Source organism: Salarias fasciatus, chromosome 6 (assembly GCF_902148845.1).
Source record: "Salarias fasciatus chromosome 6, fSalaFa1.1, whole genome shotgun sequence".
Classification (NCBI taxonomy): domain Eukaryota; kingdom Metazoa; phylum Chordata; class Actinopteri; order Blenniiformes; family Blenniidae; genus Salarias; species Salarias fasciatus.
In genome coordinates, this window is record NC_043750.1 from 11,675,938 (window position 1) to 11,694,289 (window position 18,352).

The 18,352-nt window shown below is 42.1% G+C and overlaps 1 protein-coding gene across 2 annotated transcripts in view; it reads right to left on the minus strand.

The window, feature by feature from the left end:
- The window catches only part of LOC115389980 (alpha-1,6-mannosylglycoprotein 6-beta-N-acetylglucosaminyltransferase B-like), a 111,214-nt gene that overhangs the window by 8,585 nt on the left and 84,277 nt on the right, over nucleotides 1–18,352 (minus strand). Inside the window, exons 9-15 of one of the 2 annotated variants that reach the window (XM_030093600.1) lie at nucleotides 14,186–14,317; nucleotides 7,316–7,449; nucleotides 6,071–6,201; nucleotides 4,141–4,146; nucleotides 1,837–1,992; nucleotides 1,481–1,627; nucleotides 1,145–1,261 (exon numbers count right to left, since the gene is read on the minus strand). In XM_030093600.1, coding sequence (XP_029949460.1) covers nucleotides 1,145–1,261; nucleotides 1,481–1,627; nucleotides 1,837–1,992; nucleotides 4,141–4,146; nucleotides 6,071–6,201; nucleotides 7,316–7,449; nucleotides 14,186–14,317 — 823 coding nt within the window. Of the gene's footprint in view, nucleotides 1–1,144; nucleotides 1,262–1,480; nucleotides 1,628–1,836; nucleotides 1,996–4,140; nucleotides 4,147–6,070; nucleotides 6,202–7,315; nucleotides 7,450–14,185; nucleotides 14,318–18,352 lie in introns of both variants that reach the window. The other variant, XM_030093599.1, reaches the window with a different exon arrangement.

Sequence of the window (18,352 nt, forward strand, 5' to 3'; positions counted from 1 at the left end):
ACAGACTGTTTAGAGGATCCTGCAGGAAACTGCCTTCATGTTGTCGGTTCCCTTCATGCAGTTCAGACTGATGTGTTGTCAGACAGAAACAGAATTTTATATGAAAGACATGTTGGGCTGTTTTACATTTAAAGACAATACAGAGCGCACTAAGCATGCTGTCTTCAGCTGTGAATATATCACTTCACCACATCTAAAAATAACTTCAGCAATACACACTGAATCCATTAGGGATGTGGCGTATGCAATGACTTAATGTTCCACTGACTAATCCCTTGATTCAAGATCTTACTTTCCTGAAGCTGCTAATTTCCTCTCTGATGGTAGGAATTCATTTAAGGAAATAACATTTAGGCCCTGACTCATTGAGCTGCTTGAATCCTCTTTGCCCATCAGTCTACCTTCTGGAATTGTTCATTCTTTGTACATTCATTCTACATTTTGACATGGATTTAGATTTCTTGGTAGTCATTTAACATTAACATCCACCAACTCACCAAATGGTGTTGCTGCACAACTCAGTGGACTTGTTGACTTGAGCCTCTGTGTGTTATGTTAGAGTGGGGTTGTTTTCTGAACAATCAACTTGTGACATCTTATTGTAAAACATAAATGCTATTTAAATAGTTGTAAGTAGCTGAATAAAATGCGTCTGGAATCATGGCCTGCATTTGAATGTAAATATATGTGTACAACTTCACTGATTGCTAAACTCTCATGATAATTTTAGATGAGTGAACTCGCACTGAGTCGCACTTGTGGACATGTTTATCCAGGGTGGATACCGAAAAATGAAAAAAGGTCTCAAAGAGGGCCAGATTTATAGGAATGTTACCGAGCCAGGAATAAATTATTCCTGAACGCATGAAACAATACAGAAATTAAAGATTAGTAACAATTTAACTGTTATCAACAAAAGCATTTCAGGGATAAATGTTACTCCAACCAGATAAATAACCTTAAAGTGAGTTTTGGAAACTGGAGAGGGAAAGGGAATTGTGAGCCGTGGTGGTGAAGACATGCTGAAGTTCACAGCAGCAGCTGCTGCTCCCGCACTGCTGATGCTACAAGCACGAAAAGCTCCGATGTTTAAAAGCCACAGTATATAAAGCTTATTACTTGTTGTCACATAAGCTGAACGTACCTTTGTCCTCATGATTTCTCTGATCGCGGTATCGAACTCCAGGGAGTTGTTATAGTCCACAGTCATAACGTGAGGCCTGCCGATGTATTGCTCTGCATACGGGTGCTGAGAGAAGACCTGCAACACACACACCAGCGAAGAGTAGAGTGAGACACAGCCGCATCTGCCAATCAAACAGGAACTTAGTGTTTTTTAGCATCGCTTCATAAATACAAGAATGCTGTCTTTGATGGTTCTTTATCCCACGAATGCCGCTGTCTAGACTGAAAGTCTAATCATCTAATGACTCAAACAAAACACATAGATCAATAAGTTTGTGAAAAATCATGAACTCGCCTCTCTTGATGTGGGCTTGCCCCTGAAAAACTCATGATTGAGTGAGCTGTGAGGAGGGCTGAACTTGGGCTGCAGGTAGATGCAGCCGTTGGCGATTGCTTCGAGAGGCGCCGGGCCTTCATAAGGAAACCCAAACCCAATGAAGAGCTGGAGAAAATAAAGAAATCAGATTGACTGAAATTCACATCAGCATTGCTTTAAATTCAACCATTTATAGGAGCAAACTTTGCAAAAAAAAAAAAAGAAAGCAGTGAGTTGAAGCAAAAGCGAGTTGAGGTGTGGGTGGGGAGCCTGTGGGCTCTCGACGTGAAGAAGACAAAGCTCCCGTGTAGCTTATATATTTTTCAATCTCTTGCCTTGGCCTTGCGCAGCAGCTGCTGCAGCTCATGCTGCGGCAGCAAGCCGTGGTTCTTCACGAAGGCCGGGACCTCTGGAGGTCTCTGGGTCTCGTAGTACACCGTGCCGTGGACTTCCATGTACCCGTGGAGAATCTCCAGGAAGCCCTCCTTGCCCTGCTGGAAGAGGGGGCAAAGATGGGTCGGCGAGATCGAGGGTGAACGTGGGATGTGGTGAGGAAGAGGGATGAGCCGGAGGAGAGCAGCACGGACTGGAATATAGATAACGATTTAATATCTGAGCACTGAGGGGCAAATTACATTTCTTTCTCTTCTGTGTGTGAGCTGCTACAGTGTGTGTCTTTCAGCACGTGTGTGTATAAATACATACAACACACTAATACAATAATTTATGCTGCCTGAAATTGACATTATAGGCACAGTGTATGGTTCTTTTGACACCAAATCAGGTGGGAGAAAACAGTTGTAATTCATGTCAACTCAAACCGTTTGTACAGGTGATTTGATGCTCCTGTACAGCTGAAAAGCACCAGAGAATTAATGTGTGTTAAGTGGTCCTTTTATGAGTATGTATGATCACGAGGAAGCATTTTAATATGAACGTGGAACATATGTTTCATTAGTTAGTTTGCTTTTGATGTTGTTATTTTCCATGTCGACGCTCAGTCAAAAAAGAAAAAGAAAAAAAAAAAAAAAGAAAAAATGCTTTTACGTAGATTGTTTTCCCATCAACAGTAAATTATGTTTCACCCGTGAAAAGGCTTTCATGACCTGAAGTATAGCTTCGGAACTAAAAAATCTATTTGAAGAGAAAAAAATCAATTCATGAAATCAAAAGATTATTTGTAAAAAGATATATAAAAAAAAAAAAAAAACAACAATTTAAATGGATAAATAAAATGCCTTTAATGCAGTGCAGCTTGTAATAAAAGGTTGTCTCCTTTACAAAATGACTGCAGTGAGGCTCTCAAGGGCATTACTAACACATTTATACATTCATCTCTGCTTGTTTTCCCAGAGAAAATCATACAGATCGTTCTGTGTGTGAGTGTCTCAACTCTCAAAGGCAAAGTTGAGCCTCGCGAATTGAGGGAACAAAAACCAACTGGTATTAGTTAACAACGAAAACGTAATAATGTGAAGAGAGCGTAACCCTGCCCAGAGTATTGACCTGTGGGTGTTAAGCAGCTTACTGTATCCCTCTGCTGCCGTGTCAACGCCCGCCCTGCAGGGCCATAATTGGAGGCTGTAGCAATCGATAGCTTCCTCTGTGAGGATTTTCCCAGCCAATTAGGAGATTAGCTCAAGCGCTAAGTGCAGCAGACAACGACAATGAATTAGCAGGAGAAACAGAGGCGTGGAGGAGTGCAGATTCCATAACCTGCACTTCCAAGGCTGTCTGGCACTGTGTGTGTGTGTGTGTGTGTGTGTGTGTGTGTGTGTGTGTGTGTGTGTGTGTGTGTGTGTGTGTGTGTGTGTGTGTGTGTGTGTGTGTGTGTGTGTGTGTGTGTGTGTGGGCCCGAGCTACCTCTCTCAACATGTATTCGATTACGAACGGTAATAAATGTGTTCTGCTGTGCCGGCTTCTCTCCCTCGCCTCATTTTTCATATTGCGGAATTAAAAAGGATTTTCAGGATATTAACATGTCAATTCCTGTTTGCAGGGTAATGTAAAAAACAACAACAACAACAACAAAAATACAATGAAACAAAGCATTGCTGCTGAACCTCATTCACCATTCTGAAGGTGTTTGCATCCTGAGCAAATTAATACCAGACGTAAAATGATACGTTTGAAAATTGACTCTTGAGTTCAGTGAACATATTATCCAAGGGGATTTTTTTTTATTTTTGCTGCAGTAGCAACAAATTTTGCACTCAGTACATGTTTAAATCTAAATACTCAAGAAGAAAATGAATATTCTGTTAGATAAGTAAGTTCCTCAAATGTCTGATCAGTCCTTGTACTTCCTGACATTTACTTTTTATACAATAAATTAAAACATAATTGTTTTGATGCAGAACTTCAGAATATGTTCAATTCTGAGAATAAGTGTGCTTATATATTCCTTTGAAAGACTTGCCGATTACTGAATAGCTGCGGTGAAAATAGCCTGGAATTGTTGAAAGAACAGCAGGGAAATGACGAAGTCCAACTGGTGAGAAGGCCAGCAGCAGCTTAGCCCATTTAGCCTGCACTTAACTTTGGCATGTTAATAGCAAGGATTTTTTTTTTTCCTCACTAATGAAAAGGCTGCGAAATGTACAAAAGAGCAGTATTTTGTGAAAGTAGTAGGTTCTTACCTGAAGCTAAACAGCATCCAGATTTAATGGCGACGCACAAAAGAAAGAAACATAGAAAGAAGATGAATCCAAACGGAACCGCAGCTCAACAAACAACAACACAGCAACAGGTGAATGCGACTGAAAAAAACAAAATAACACTTTGAATTTTGCACTTAGATTTTAAAGATTCATGCTTTGTACTTTTAAACCCATCATCACTCCTTTGAGGTTACATCTTTGAAAAGGAACAGCTAAAAAGGAACTGAACAAACAGAACACAGACGAGCACTGAACACCATCTCTATAGTTATTTTATCAATAAAGGCACCACTGGACCATTAAACAGATCTGTAAATCTGTAAATTAAAGCTCTAACACTGCAAGTATGTCTGTAGAGACACATGACGATAATCTGTATTTATGCAAACAGTAAATTGCACCATAGCGCTCTCACAGGTTTCATCTGCAGAAGGCGAGCGTCAACCCCGGCGCCGTGCAAAAGTTTTACTCTGTACTTGGTACAGGTCTTAAAAAAAAAATGTCTGAATTCTCATCTTCAACCAAGCGCCACCAGGGAATTATGTGATCTGAATACGCTGGGAAGGAAACAAACAGATATATATAGCTAGAATTAGGAAGAACTCTCATCAGCCACATGAAGGAGTTTTGCAGCAGATGGTTCGTCCCCCACGCAGCCGTGATCTCCACATCGAGTCAGCCGGGGATTACAGCAAGACAGAGCCGCATCAGAGAAAAGTCTAAATCCACAAAAGATCTGACGAGGTCTTTCAAATCATTCCAAACAACGCATATATATGTCAAGGACCATAAAAAAAACAACTGTGCCGCTTCATAGTCAAGAGGTGGCGACGCGGAATGTAATCCAAAATGTTTTCTCTGAATACAGTACAACAGAATCTTTACTTAAATGTGCTGCCTCAAACATTGGCACAGCACACAGCAGTTTTCTTTTCTTTTTTTATTATCTGCTGGTTTATGAGAAGGCATGCAGATGCATTGTAAACATATCCTTTATGGCAACATATGTATGTACACACACACACACACACACACACACACACACACACACACACACACACACACACACACACATCCATAGATTTACTGTGTCTGCATATCCCCACTTCTGCTTGCTTACTTTTACCAAAAGGGGGGATGGATTGTCATTATAGTTAAGTCACCAGGAGAATGGAAGAAAAAAAAAGTAAAATCAATGTTTGTAGTTGTTTATTGTTCACTGTCTGCACCTTTAATAACAATGTATCCGTGGACAGACGCTGTCATGAAGCACAGCTGAGATACTGCTGAGACACCTGCAGCACATTATTCTGTGTACCTCAGACATCAGCCCATGCACTGGTGGCTTAACATTGTCCCTCTGTCTCTTTGTTTCAGGTGAAATTTGCTACGTTACAGCGCACGAGGATGATCGTATGTATGTGTCTTTGATTAGAAAAAAAAAAAAAGTGAAATACCGAGAGTAACCAGTGTGTATGAAGGTATAACAGCGACCCATGACTGCACGACTCATGGTTTGATTTCCAGTATAAGTTAGCTGCTAGTAGCCAACATCAGCGGAGGTGTGTGTGTGTGTGTTAACCAAGTGCGTAAGAGTGTGAAAATGTGTGGGTGGATGCTGTTTGGAAATGTTAATTGAGGCTGTTGCAGCTATATTTGTGCACATTATACTGTGGACCTCAGGTACGTGCATTAATGGATAAAAAGTAACCGATCTCCTTCAGTTTTCATTACAAACCGCACCCTGCATACACACACATAGAAGACAGGTATTTCTTTATCTGATGTCTTTTCACCTGAATGTAAAGAGTTTCACAGGCTATAATGTATCAACACAGATTTTTTTTTTTTTAACAGACAAATACAGGATGTGAAGCACCAGCTGATGTGTGTGAACCGTCGGCTGTACCTTCCACATGCTGGCCTCTTTCCCGTAAACTACAGCCATGTTGTTGACTTTATTCTGCTGGATGATTCTCTTCTCCGTCTCGTTCAGCTCCTCCGATACGAAGCCCATGAACGAGTTGTCTGGTGTGTGAGCTGAATAGGTGTTTGTGTGCATGCATGAGCGGAAAGGGAGGATGAAAAGAAGAGGAAAATGATGCAAAAAGAGAGAAGGAAGAAAGAAAGTTTCACTGTAAGTGAAGAAGCAGAGAAAAAGACCAACATCTTTGTGTGTTTCGGCTCAATGGGCCTGTCAGCGTGAATATTGCTTCTCTAAGTATTATAAATAGTGAACGTCCCAGAGCCAGCTGCTGGTGGCCGCGTTTGGCTGAGACGGTTGATAAAAGTATTTCTGGAAGCAGTTTTGAGGCGCTTGCTGTGAATTCAGGTACGCCATTTGGTTAGAAATAAACGCTGATGAGAAATGTCGCAGAAATATCCAAACCAGGATTTCTGTTGCCACGCAGTCGCGGCTAATTTCTTTCTTTAACTTTGTACTGGCGCACTTTCTCATGTGGCGCAGGAGTGCGATGAACAACAGCTCCCGTTGCTCTCCGTCAAGCGGGATGCAGCTGAAAGGTTGAGTCACTCGTTACCGCTTCGGACAGAGTGAAATGTGGGCGAATACAGCGGGCCGCATATTGATGGTATAATGATACTGCTGTTGAGCGCTAACAATAGCTGAATGAGTGTGACACCGCTGAGAGCTCGCTGTGAGAGCACAAGAGAGTTAAGTAGTCAATGTTTCAGCCAGGAAGTGAGACAGACGGCAGTGAGGCTTTGAAAAAAAGCAGATCAGGCATATTGTGTAGCATATAAAAGAATAAGGTAATACAGAGGAGATGAGGAACAGATACGACTTGAAGGGAAGCTGGAAGCTGTGCTGCTGCTGAAAATAGCAGCTTTAAACAAATTGCTCTAAATTAATGAGAACATGCAGTCAAACCTGTCAAAGAAACTGAGCCAAAGACATTTTATCATATTTTGACTGGCTGTCAATCGATGACAAGTCTGAGTCTGTGTGTGTATGTGTGTGTGTGTGTGTGTGTGTGTGTGTGTGTGTGTGTGTGTGTGTGTGCGTGTGTGTGTGTTTGAAAGTGTGAATGTCTTTAACGGAGAAAATAGAAACGTGTGACCCGTTTCTGAAAGATGACAGCAACGCTGACGCGGTGTACAGCGGCGTGACGGGCGAGGGTGCGTCGGCGCTTACGGAACATGGTCATGTACTGCCGGGCGTTCAGGTTCCAGTAGCCCCAGTTGGTGCGGTAGCCGTGCAGAGTGGCGTACTCCTCGTGGTTGTACGCCGGCTCCGTTCCAAACGTGTCGATCACTCGGATGTGACATCTGTAAAAACACACACAACACAAAGGCTTGATTTTTTTTTTTATGGTTTATCACAAGATCTACATCAGTGCTGCGGTAAATCACAAAGGTGCTGCCGACAGATTTACACACCGCTCAGAAAATATGTCTGTCTCATCGCAGTCTACAGGCCTGCCAGGGCAAGACGCTGTGTGGTGAAGCATGTGACACGTAAACAGTGAAAAGTCCTGGCAGACGTGTGATGGATGCTTAACTACTTAAAGTAGATAGTAAACATGAGAATAAAATGCTGATTTGTATCACCCAGTGATTTTAGAAGCTATCATTAAGCGCGTTTCTGGAATTTCAATAGTGTTTAAAAAAAAATAATAACTAAAAGAAACATGTAAAATTGTCTAGTTTCATAAACAGTGGCCTAATTTCTTCTGATATAAGTCAAGAAAAAGTAAATGATACATCTTAAATTTGGATTTTATCTTCATTTCTTCTTAGTTTGGTGTCTAATTTAAACATTACATTGCTCGCTAAATCCTTTGTGTATTATTACAAATAGCAAATCCACTGCAAGTTTACTATGAATACTAAATAAATGCAGTCATAAACTTACTCTTTTATGTATGATAATTTTGTGAATTCTTTTTTTTTTTGTCTACATCCATCACTCTACCTTCTCCACTGATTCAGCCCACTTATGTTGAGGACTGCTGGAGGTGAGGGTTTGGTCCACAATAAAGGCCAAAACACACAAATGTGAAGAGAATCACACCCACATTCACACCGACAGGAAACTTTATTAACACTAACAAACTTAAAATGCATGTTTTTTTTTAACTATAGGTGGAAAAAAAAGTTCCTAAAGAAAAACTCATGTTGACAAGGAGAACATGCAAACCCCACACAGAAAGGCTCTAAGCTGATACTCCATACATAGGGACACCATGTGGTCCGTTTCTGTATCACTGAGTGATTTAAGCTTTGAAGCATCATAACAGAAAAGCACAAAACAAAAATGATGGACTGTGAGATAAAGATGTGGAATTATTTGACAAAAACACATTATAGAGCAAAGCAGTGTACACCATATTAATGTGAATGAAAATAGTTTGCTCCAACACACAACATGAGCCCTGTCCTGCATCATTAAACACAATTACACATTCAAGCCATGTCGTTTGCACCAACCACCTTCCCCGCAACCTTCTGCTTTGGGATCCTCACACAGCGCCTGAGGGCTAAAGGTCGCCCGGGGCCGCTGTGCCGGCTGGCCCCGGTCTCCATGCTGGAGCCGGAGGTTGGAGATACATACAGCACAGCGCTGATACAGTTCATAGCTGAACGGTTTGTGAGATAAATAAGAGCATCTGCGACGCCGACACATGCATGCTCGCTTCAGCTCATCTGCACCTGACGGCTGCGATCGGTCGGTCCGGCCTGCGAGCCGAGGGGGGATTAACAACACTGAGAGGTGGGAGAGGCAGCATCCTCAGCTCTGACACTCACCCCACCCAGATAACAGTGTGTGTGTGTGTTTGTGTGTGTGTGTGTGTGTGTGTGTGTAGAAGTGAAAGAGACAGTCCTATAAAAACATTGGGAGCATCTGAAGAGCACTCAAAGGGTAATGCCTGTGCTCATCTCATTTCTAGACATTCCTCTGGCCAACAGAGCTGCACACAGACTCTCAACGCTGACTTTGCCAAATGATGAGGAAATAAAATGCTGTCAATACACGATCGCTTTACTGTGACCGCTGTTACAGCTTTCAACAAGAACAACGTTTCAGGAAAGGTTACCTGCAGAAAGCCACGCTGGTATTGCCTCCAGCTGTCGAATGAGCGCTGCCTTTCACACCTCGCCGCCCGAGGACAGCCGTCCAATGAAACAACGCTTTCAGCCATATTTCCCATTCAAATCAACTTGATTTATTTTGACTTTGCTTGCTAGTCAATAGGAGCCGCTCACACTCGTTGAGGGATTTTTGTTCTCACATTTTTACATGAATGTCAAACATTTAAGAAATTGCATATATGCTTTGGAAAAACTAAAGTAAATGTATCAAACAAGCACAATTCCAGGTACAATGGACTTCTCCGATCCTTAAAGCCACCGCTGCCTGTTTTGCCATTGTTTTCATGCATTTGGATATATCTGTTTTTTTCTGCAAATACTGCAAGCACATTTCAAGTATATGTAATTTTGCCAGATCGTTTGCAGCAGTGACCCTGTGAATATCCATTGCTCCACATTATCTCCTATGACACTGTTGAACATGCAAACTTCACACAGAAAAGACCCCAGGATTGGACTAGAACCTGGGATATATTTACTTCTAGAAGCACTGACCACTGCTGTCCCTCGGTCAACATACAGAGCACTAATGTTTCATTCACCAGATTCAAAGTCTGATACGTTCTTATTCCTTCAGTTGAGCAAAAACTCAAGCAATTAATTACATTTCAGAAGCTTTTTAATACTGCAGGAGGAAATAAAAAGAAGGCACTGCTGATGGAATTTCATATTTGTTGGAGACAAGGTGACGCCCCAATCCTGTTTGACACTTTTCAGATATTTCAGTCAGTCACTGCTGTCTCCAAGAGGCCAAGCAATAAAGTGACAGTGATACATCTAAAAGAAGGACTTATCTGGAAGACAACAACACAGGCACTTATCAGAGCAGTGTTTATTAGAGTCTTCCAGGATGAGCTCTGCACAAAATGTTGTGTAGTCCTTTCTTTTTTTGAGGGCCACAGAAACTGACAGGGAATTAATAATAAGAAAATGCTACATTCGCCCTGTCTGCGTGCGCTATCACTTATTGCCTGCTGTAAAACAGAGAAAATGTTTCGCCAACCAGATAAGAGGTCCCGAAGGGAGGGGAGAAAGTGGAGGAAGAGGGGATAAGCGGAGGAGTAGCTCAGCTGAATATCTATCGGAAGATCAGAGTGCGGGGCTAATCTGGGTTAAACGGCTGCTCAGCGAGACTCCACACTCCTCCGGGGCGAAGGGAATATGGCGGGGTGGCGCGTTGTCATCTGCAATCGTGACATGTAAATGTGGGGGCTTGGAGGAAAACACATTTCTGTGAATAGCATAAAAATCTAAACTTCAATTTTCAGCTGCTGTTACCTGATGCCTTGAGACACTTAGAAATAAACAGTCTCTTTGTTCAAATGCAACAGAATAAAGCAGATTCTCCTCGATCTGATGATCATGTGAGTGAACCACAGCACCTCTGACCTGGCTTCTTTGTGAGTCGAGCATAAAAAGCAGGTTTTGAAATTAATGCCTCCATCTTATAAAATATTGACACGTCACGATTGCACCAAGCCACTGCTTCACACACACTCTCAGTGCTGCACGCCACGCCGAGCTATATATTTCCATGTCTCCACTTAAAATACATTTTTTTTCATCAACGTTCAGTTGGCTCTTTGCCTGATTAAAGTGGTAAAAAAAAAAACAACAAAAAAACAGAAGCACTGCATTTTGTCAGCAAACAATTTATCACACATTTGCCCACAACTGCACGCCACACCCAACGCAGGAATAAGGTCACATTGGAGATATCACATCGCTGCCTGAGTGAACATTTTGCATTGCGAGTTATTTGCTGTTCGGTAAACATGGCAGCAGCAAAGCGCCTGTCCTCCCTCGCTCTTTGTTTACGACCCAGAAACACACAGTCACGGCCATTTCTATGTTATACTGGACTGCTCCCTGCCAAAGGAAATAAAGTATCCAATTGTCAGCTGCACCTTTTCTATGTGCATGATCACATTAATTCATGTGTAAACACACATTTTCAAAACAAAACACATCCTGTCAACAAATTATGCATGATTTTAACTGTTGTGCACAGTTTTAACATTTCTTTCAGCGCCTCGTCCTCGTAGTTATGGTATACATGCAACAACACACAGTGAAAAACCATGAGCGTTTCTTGAAGATTTTTTTGGTAAACTTCATATAAAAAGATGAGAGAAAAATACAGATATTTGCTTTTGTTTTTTTTTTTTTAATCTTTATATATCACCCATTGCAACTCAGTGTTCGAAGGCTTTTAGACGTGCACGTCACAGCCGTGTCCATCTGCCACGTTAGCTCCCATTGCTCCGTTACTGTGGGGCGTTTCTGTTTCATTGCAGGCCTCGCTCCTCCCGTCTGCCTCAATCAAAGCCGTAAATTCAGTATGCAGAGAAAATCAATATGCTAGTCCTATTATGAGACGCGTGCATGTGATTTAAGACGGATTCCCTATCAGCTCTGAGCAGGAGCGCATTCGCACCGATACACACCTCACATGGACATCTAGACGAAGGTGTGCGCACACGGTATACGTGTAACACAACACGGCAACACAGCGAACAGGACGTCGTCGTGTTGTTCAGGCATAATAAATGATTGTGGATGTCGGTGGGAACATAAAACAAAAGTAATTAAAGGGAGATGAAGGGCCCCAAAGCTCAGAGCAGTTGATTAATGATTCCTTTCAGCACATACGACTAAACCAGAGCAGGCAAGGTGGGAGGGAGAGAGAGCAACAGAGAGAGAGAGAGAGAGAGAGAGAGAAAGAGAGAGAGAGAGAGAGAGGGATGAGAGAAATAGGCAAGTCATTGACCTATCCCGATCCTCTGGGGAAAAGTGGAATTAGAGGGTTCAAATGAAAGAACTAAGCATTCAGGGGGAAACAGGAGAGCTGAAAGATAAAACCCAATCTATTTTTCTATATTCACAGTGATGTAAATTAATAGCGCACGTTATATTTGATGAATCTGACTGTAAATTTGAAGGAATAGTCTAAAGCTGATGGTCTGATAACAGACGTGCACCTGGCTCCATGCAGGAAAAGGACGTCCTGAACATCCTTCTTCATATATCTGAGATCACTAAAGCGCATCCACTCGAGGAAGCGAAGATAGATGTTCCTAGTTTCATCTGCGCTGCTGAAACATCCTGATAACACTTTCAACCGAAGACCCGCTGCCTATAAACACTAAAAGTCGCATCCTGTTAGGTAAAGCAGAAATCAAGACTTGGCTGGGTAATGACAGAACCCAGAACTGCTGACCTCAGCGAGCAATTAGCCGCCGACTGTCTGGTGGAAACGTGAGCTTGTGTGTGTGCGCGACGGAGACAAATCGTGAGAAACAGAAAGACAGGCAGGCATGTTGTGTGTGCGCAGTGGAAATAGCTCCCTGGCCCACCAGTAATGCATTTCTCTCGCTCATAATTGGATTTTAAAAATACGCGCAGTGGCCCTTTATATGTGGTGTCGGGCTGACTCCGGATCCCTTCTGCTGGGCCGCTGTGCGGAATCTGTGTTCGCTCCGTTCTCCTTTGTTGCCACGGCCACCGTTTTATCTCGTGCTTACTCTTTCCCTCTATCTGTTTCACTTTCATTTGGCCTCCTGCTCACACATGCCCCCTCTTCCTTTATCTTTCATTGTGTTTTGTTTTTTGCTGGGAGTCGGAACAAGGAAAGCAAAATGTCAATGGATGTCATCACACACAGGGCGGCAGACAAAGCTGCCAATTTACTGGACCAGGAAACATGAAAGTGGGACGTAGGGGGGCTGTGCCAAGCTGTTTTTGAGGGGATGAAGAGCACAGGGCTGAAGTTCCAGCCTTATTTGTTTCTGAGAAAACAACAAAAAAAAAGTCCTCTTCAGATAATATGAGTTTATGCTGCCGTTTTCTGCAGGAATATATAGTTGATTTTTTTTTTTCCAGGTGCATTGTGGTATTTTAAATTTGTTTTGTGACTTTTACTTCATTTTATGTTGCCTCGGTCTCATGACTGTCATGGCCTAGTTTCCAGGGTGGTTGAAGCTTTGTAGCAATGCCAAAGGCCATTAAGCACACTTTTGTACCAGCAGGGAAAAAAAGGAAAATAAAAACCCTAACCCTTTTTTGTTTTCATGTGGCAGATGTTTTCTGTTTTGTCCCTTTATGTTTTTCTTCATTTCGGTATTTAACCGCCTTGCTTCTGATGGCGGCGAGTCTCTGAGTGCATTCAAACAGTAATAACAGGCTGCTGGAGTACGGTCTTAACAGGATGAAGATGTGTGTGTGTGTGTGTGTGTGTGTGTGTGTGTGTGTGTGTGTGTGTGTGTGTGTGTGTGTGTGTGTGTGTGTGTGTGTGTGTGTGTGTGTGTGTGTTTGAGCAGGTAACGGGGTTGAGAAAGGTGATAAGAACATGTGTGAAAACATGCAAGCATCTTAAGATGTCAATAACTCATATGCCTTCAATCATGTAATAGGAGTAGTTTTTATTATTACACTTATTTTTGATGTGAAGAGTAATGATGCATGGCAGGCGGTGTGTGTTCAGGTAACAAAACCCCATTACAACCTAACAGCAATATCATGCATGTTCGACATCATATGTATTTAGTGGCATTTTAATGCACTGTGTGTGTGTGTGTGTGTGTGTGTGTGTGTGTGTGTGTGTGTGTGTGTGTGTGTAACAATGAGTTTGCGCAACAAAATGAGAGTGTGATTTTACAGGCTGAATGAGTTACAGTGGGACATCTGGATGGAGACATCTACACCTTATTACCAGCAATAATTAATCCATAAACACAGCCAATAAACTAACTGAATTGACTGCCTGGAAAATTGCTGACGCACACACACGCACGCACAGGTACGCACGCACTAACGCACCAACACACAACACACGCAGTTAATTACGTAGCTACCTCAGCTCACAGCCACACACACACCTAGAAGCTCTCGAACACAACGCTCAGCCACTCACTTGTGTTTCTTCAGCGAGAGTCCCATGTGTTGCTTCATCTGCTGCAGGCCGTGGTAGTCGGTGTAGATGAGGTCAAAGGGCAATGGACCGGTGAGTGGGCAACTGCCTCTGCCTGGAGGCACGCCGAGGAATCTGCAACACACACATACAAAACACCCGGTTCATACAGGCAGAGCTCTTAGCCGAGCATTCCTCTGCTCATTATTAAGGCAAACAGAAATATTGTTCTTGTTTTATGTTGTAGACAGTAACAGGCTGGAAAGGGGTACGATCCTTCTTGTGTTGGCTAGTGGTTAAAATTAATTCAGAGTGAAGTCTGAATACCAACGTGATTTAAAGATGCTTCTTCCATACATTTATTTACTTATGATGAAAGCTGTTTTGTTTTCAAATAAAGTCGTTTTAAAGGATTAAGTTGCGGTGAGCTAATTCAGTATTTCTGAATGAAAACTGCATCAGGAGTTCATATCTACAACAGAGGAGTTACATTTTGGTGCCTATAATAGCCAATATCTTAAAATACTCCTTGCTATGTGAATTAAAATATGTCTTTGTTTATCGTATAATATTCCAACAGCAGTCCTGAGAAAAGCGTAGGTATGAGGGACCAGGGAGGCATCTGGCAAAACATAAATTACATTTTTGAAATGATATAATACTAAATTATGTGGATAAGTTATTGGTGAAAAAAAAACCCCAATACCACTTAAATTAACAAAAATCAAAATTGTGCTTTCTATCATGCATATCAGTCCAGGGTAAAAACATCTCTCTGCCTCAGTTTTCCCACTTGATCAATGCAGCACTGTGTTATATTTGTTCCACAAAGTCAACCAATCAGCAGTCAGAAACACGCCTCGGGGCATCTGGTGGAAAGGCGAACATTGTTTTAGAACGACTGTGGATCGTACCGAGAGCGCTGCAGCCGCCTGGTGTGATTCACGGATTACCTGCACATCTGGTAAATGTACTACAAAACATCCCGTTTGCATCCTCTGAGCCCAGAGAAGCATGTCCTCCAACCCCAATACAGCAAATCAAGGAACATTTTCATTAAAAAACAGTCAATCCACATTTTAAAGTGCGTAATGATGAATTAGAAATGTAAAAAGTATCTTAGTAAAGGACACGTCACATTGTCCATACATGCATTAACAAAAACGAATCCATTATCGGTAATTATCAAAACTGCAGGAGTCAGTTGTAACAAGTAAACATTAAGGTCTGCAGGTATTATATCAAAGTGTGTGGTGTGTCTGCTTTCACATCCTTGTTTGACTCTTTTTCAGCTCATCGATTAGCTGTGGCCCTCTCCTCTGCCACGCTGACAGACTGCCTATTGGAGATCTGACCTGTGAGTGGTCCGCTTGCTCTTACTTAGCTCTTCTTTCTGTGACACATGACGCTAAAGGCTAATGGATGCTCTAATACAATTTGTACCCCCAGTGAATTTCATGGTGCTATGCTGGTTTTACATCGGAGTCTCGGTGGCTGCGCTGCTTATCTAAAGAGTAATTGGATCGTGCTGCAGGAGCTTTGTTGGCAGCTGCGAACCACAATCAGACAGGAGTGAAAACACACAGATGAAAGGGCTTGATGGAGTGATTGAACTAATATGAAAGAGGAACTCGTGCTGTAAAGCAGCAGCTGTGACATGGTGTTATAGGTTGGGAGTGCTTCGCCTGAATACATTCAAAAATAAAACCACCATGCAGGCTGAATCAGCCAAGAGCTTTTTTTTTCAGGATTTTTCTTTAAATGAGACTTAAAGCTATAAAACGAGGCTCACTCCTGCTGTGGTTTTGACCCTGATCACTATCGAAGAGCCGTGAATGTTAAAGCAGATTTTCAAAAGGTTATTTTTTTAATCGGGCAGTTTTATTTGTTAAAATGAATCCTGCATTGATTGAGAGGTTTAACTGTAGTACAAATTTGAATTATATATGTTATGCATTGTAGTTGAGTCAAAATTGTTCAGCAGTTGATAAATGTGCCTGTCTGGTATGTTGTAGGTCAAGAAAATAAACCATGAGTATTTCAAGAATTCACGTCAGTCGCATTTATCAGGTGCCGCAGCGGATGAAGCCTTTGTAAAACTTTGTAAAATTACAAAGGTAACACTGCTGGCATTCAAGCAGGCACCCATCATCTGTGGCAACACATTACAGAAAGGCATGATGGGAATTCAAGTGTGCACTCCATCTGTAGTGTGGCAGCCTTAATTAGTCCCGTTTCCATTAGTGATGCGTCTACTTTTGTCCTTATGGATAATGGACCGCGAGTCCATTCATTAGAACCAATCAACATTCCCAAAAGTGAATCCTCCAAAACAATGTTTTCACTTATTGCAAAGGTTTTACGTTTTTACATTGCAGTGTGCTCCTCCATGTTTCACATCATTTAATCCTTCTCCACTTTTAGAAGTCGGCTCAAATAAAGAGACGGATTTAGAGTAGCAGGACTAGTGTTTCTGCTTCGAGTCTGTTGCATCCACTCTGGCATTTGTGAGTTTTCAGAGTCAGCCTCACTAAATGTGCTTTCAGTCACAATGTTAAACAACAAAAAAACAAAACAAAACATCCATCCATCCGTCTTCTTTACAGCTTTATCCAACCAGCGATGCATTGGAGCTGATCACAGCTGACTTGAGGCAAAGGCAGATTATACACTGGAGAGGTCAACAGTCCATCACATGCAGACAGTCTCTCTCTCGCTCTCTCTCTCTCTCTCTCTCTCACACACACACACACGCACACACACACACACACACACACACACACATACTCAGAGTCACTCATAGTGTTGTCAGTTGGCTTCATATCCATTTTTTTTTTTGAGAGTGGGAGGAAATCTGAGTATCCGTACAAATCCTCATGCATGTAATTGGAGAAGATGCACTCTAGAGAGAGAGAGAGAGAGAGAGAGAGAGAGAGAGAGAGAGAGAGAGAGAGAGAGAGAGAGAGAGAGAGAGAGAGAGAGAGAGAGACCCACGCTTGGACTGGACTGGGATCGTCCTGCAGTGAGGAAGCAGTGTGAACCACTACACCACTTTGCATCCCTCAAAAAAGAAAATGACTGATTTACAGTTTGGATAAAGGAATTGTTTTTCAAAGTTTCTGTACATGCAGCTGAGGGTTTGTTATCGGTGTCACTGACAAATTCAACAGATTGGCTGTTCTCAAATCTCCTCTCTGACAGTAACACTCCTGCAGTCACAGAGTCCTCAAACCTCATGATCCGGATCTGAAAAGTTACAAAGTGTGACAATGAGAAAAGGTTCAGTCACAGTTTTTTAATGTCACTACTATCAAAATGGAAATCCAGCTCTGCCAATGCATCACGCTCACTGTAGCAAAATGTACTTAATGTTCCATAAAAAGCTGGAAAAGCTGTAACTCACGATGATCATGATGACTTCTATACCAAACCACATTATTCCTTGTGGAAAGTCAGCATTATGATAATATGTAGACTCCATTTTCATTAAGCAGTGCTGAAACTCACGCAGTGATTTTGTTTGCATCCAGATGTCTATCAGCCTCCTCCATTTACCAGTCTGTCTATCACAATGTAGTAAAAAGGGACAATGGAAGCGCCGGGAAATTGATTAGATAGTGAAGCTTGCGGGAACTCAAATGAAAAGAGGAAAAGTAAAGTCAGAAATCGTGGGGAAACATGAAAGAAAAACATGCGTCGTAATGTAGCAGCTGAGAAAACAGCAGCATCTCACAATGCAACCTGCTCCTTGGTTCCTCATTTCCCATCAGCAGCCTGTTTCTCCCATTCTTTTTCCTTTAATCCCTTTCCTTTGGCAGCTATTGAACCACAGCACATCGGCCAAGAGAGAGAATGATTTATTTATCCTTGTGATTGGGTAATTTTTCACTCTTTTTGTTTAGGAACACAGGGCCAAATTTTGTTGCTGAGAAAACCTGACCTGTGGCTGCTCCGTTTTCACAAACCTCCACTGAAGCCGCTGTCCATTAAAGCTGCCCTTTGAAGGAAGGTGGTGAACTATAAAGCTTCTCTCCTCATCTCGAATGTGACAGTTTGCACAGAACAAACAGACCAAGTCAAACAAAGTTTTCTGCTCATGGCACAGCTTATATAAGGTGTGACAGTGGTTTAGTATGATACATAAAAGGGGCGGGGTTTGCAGCATCTGAC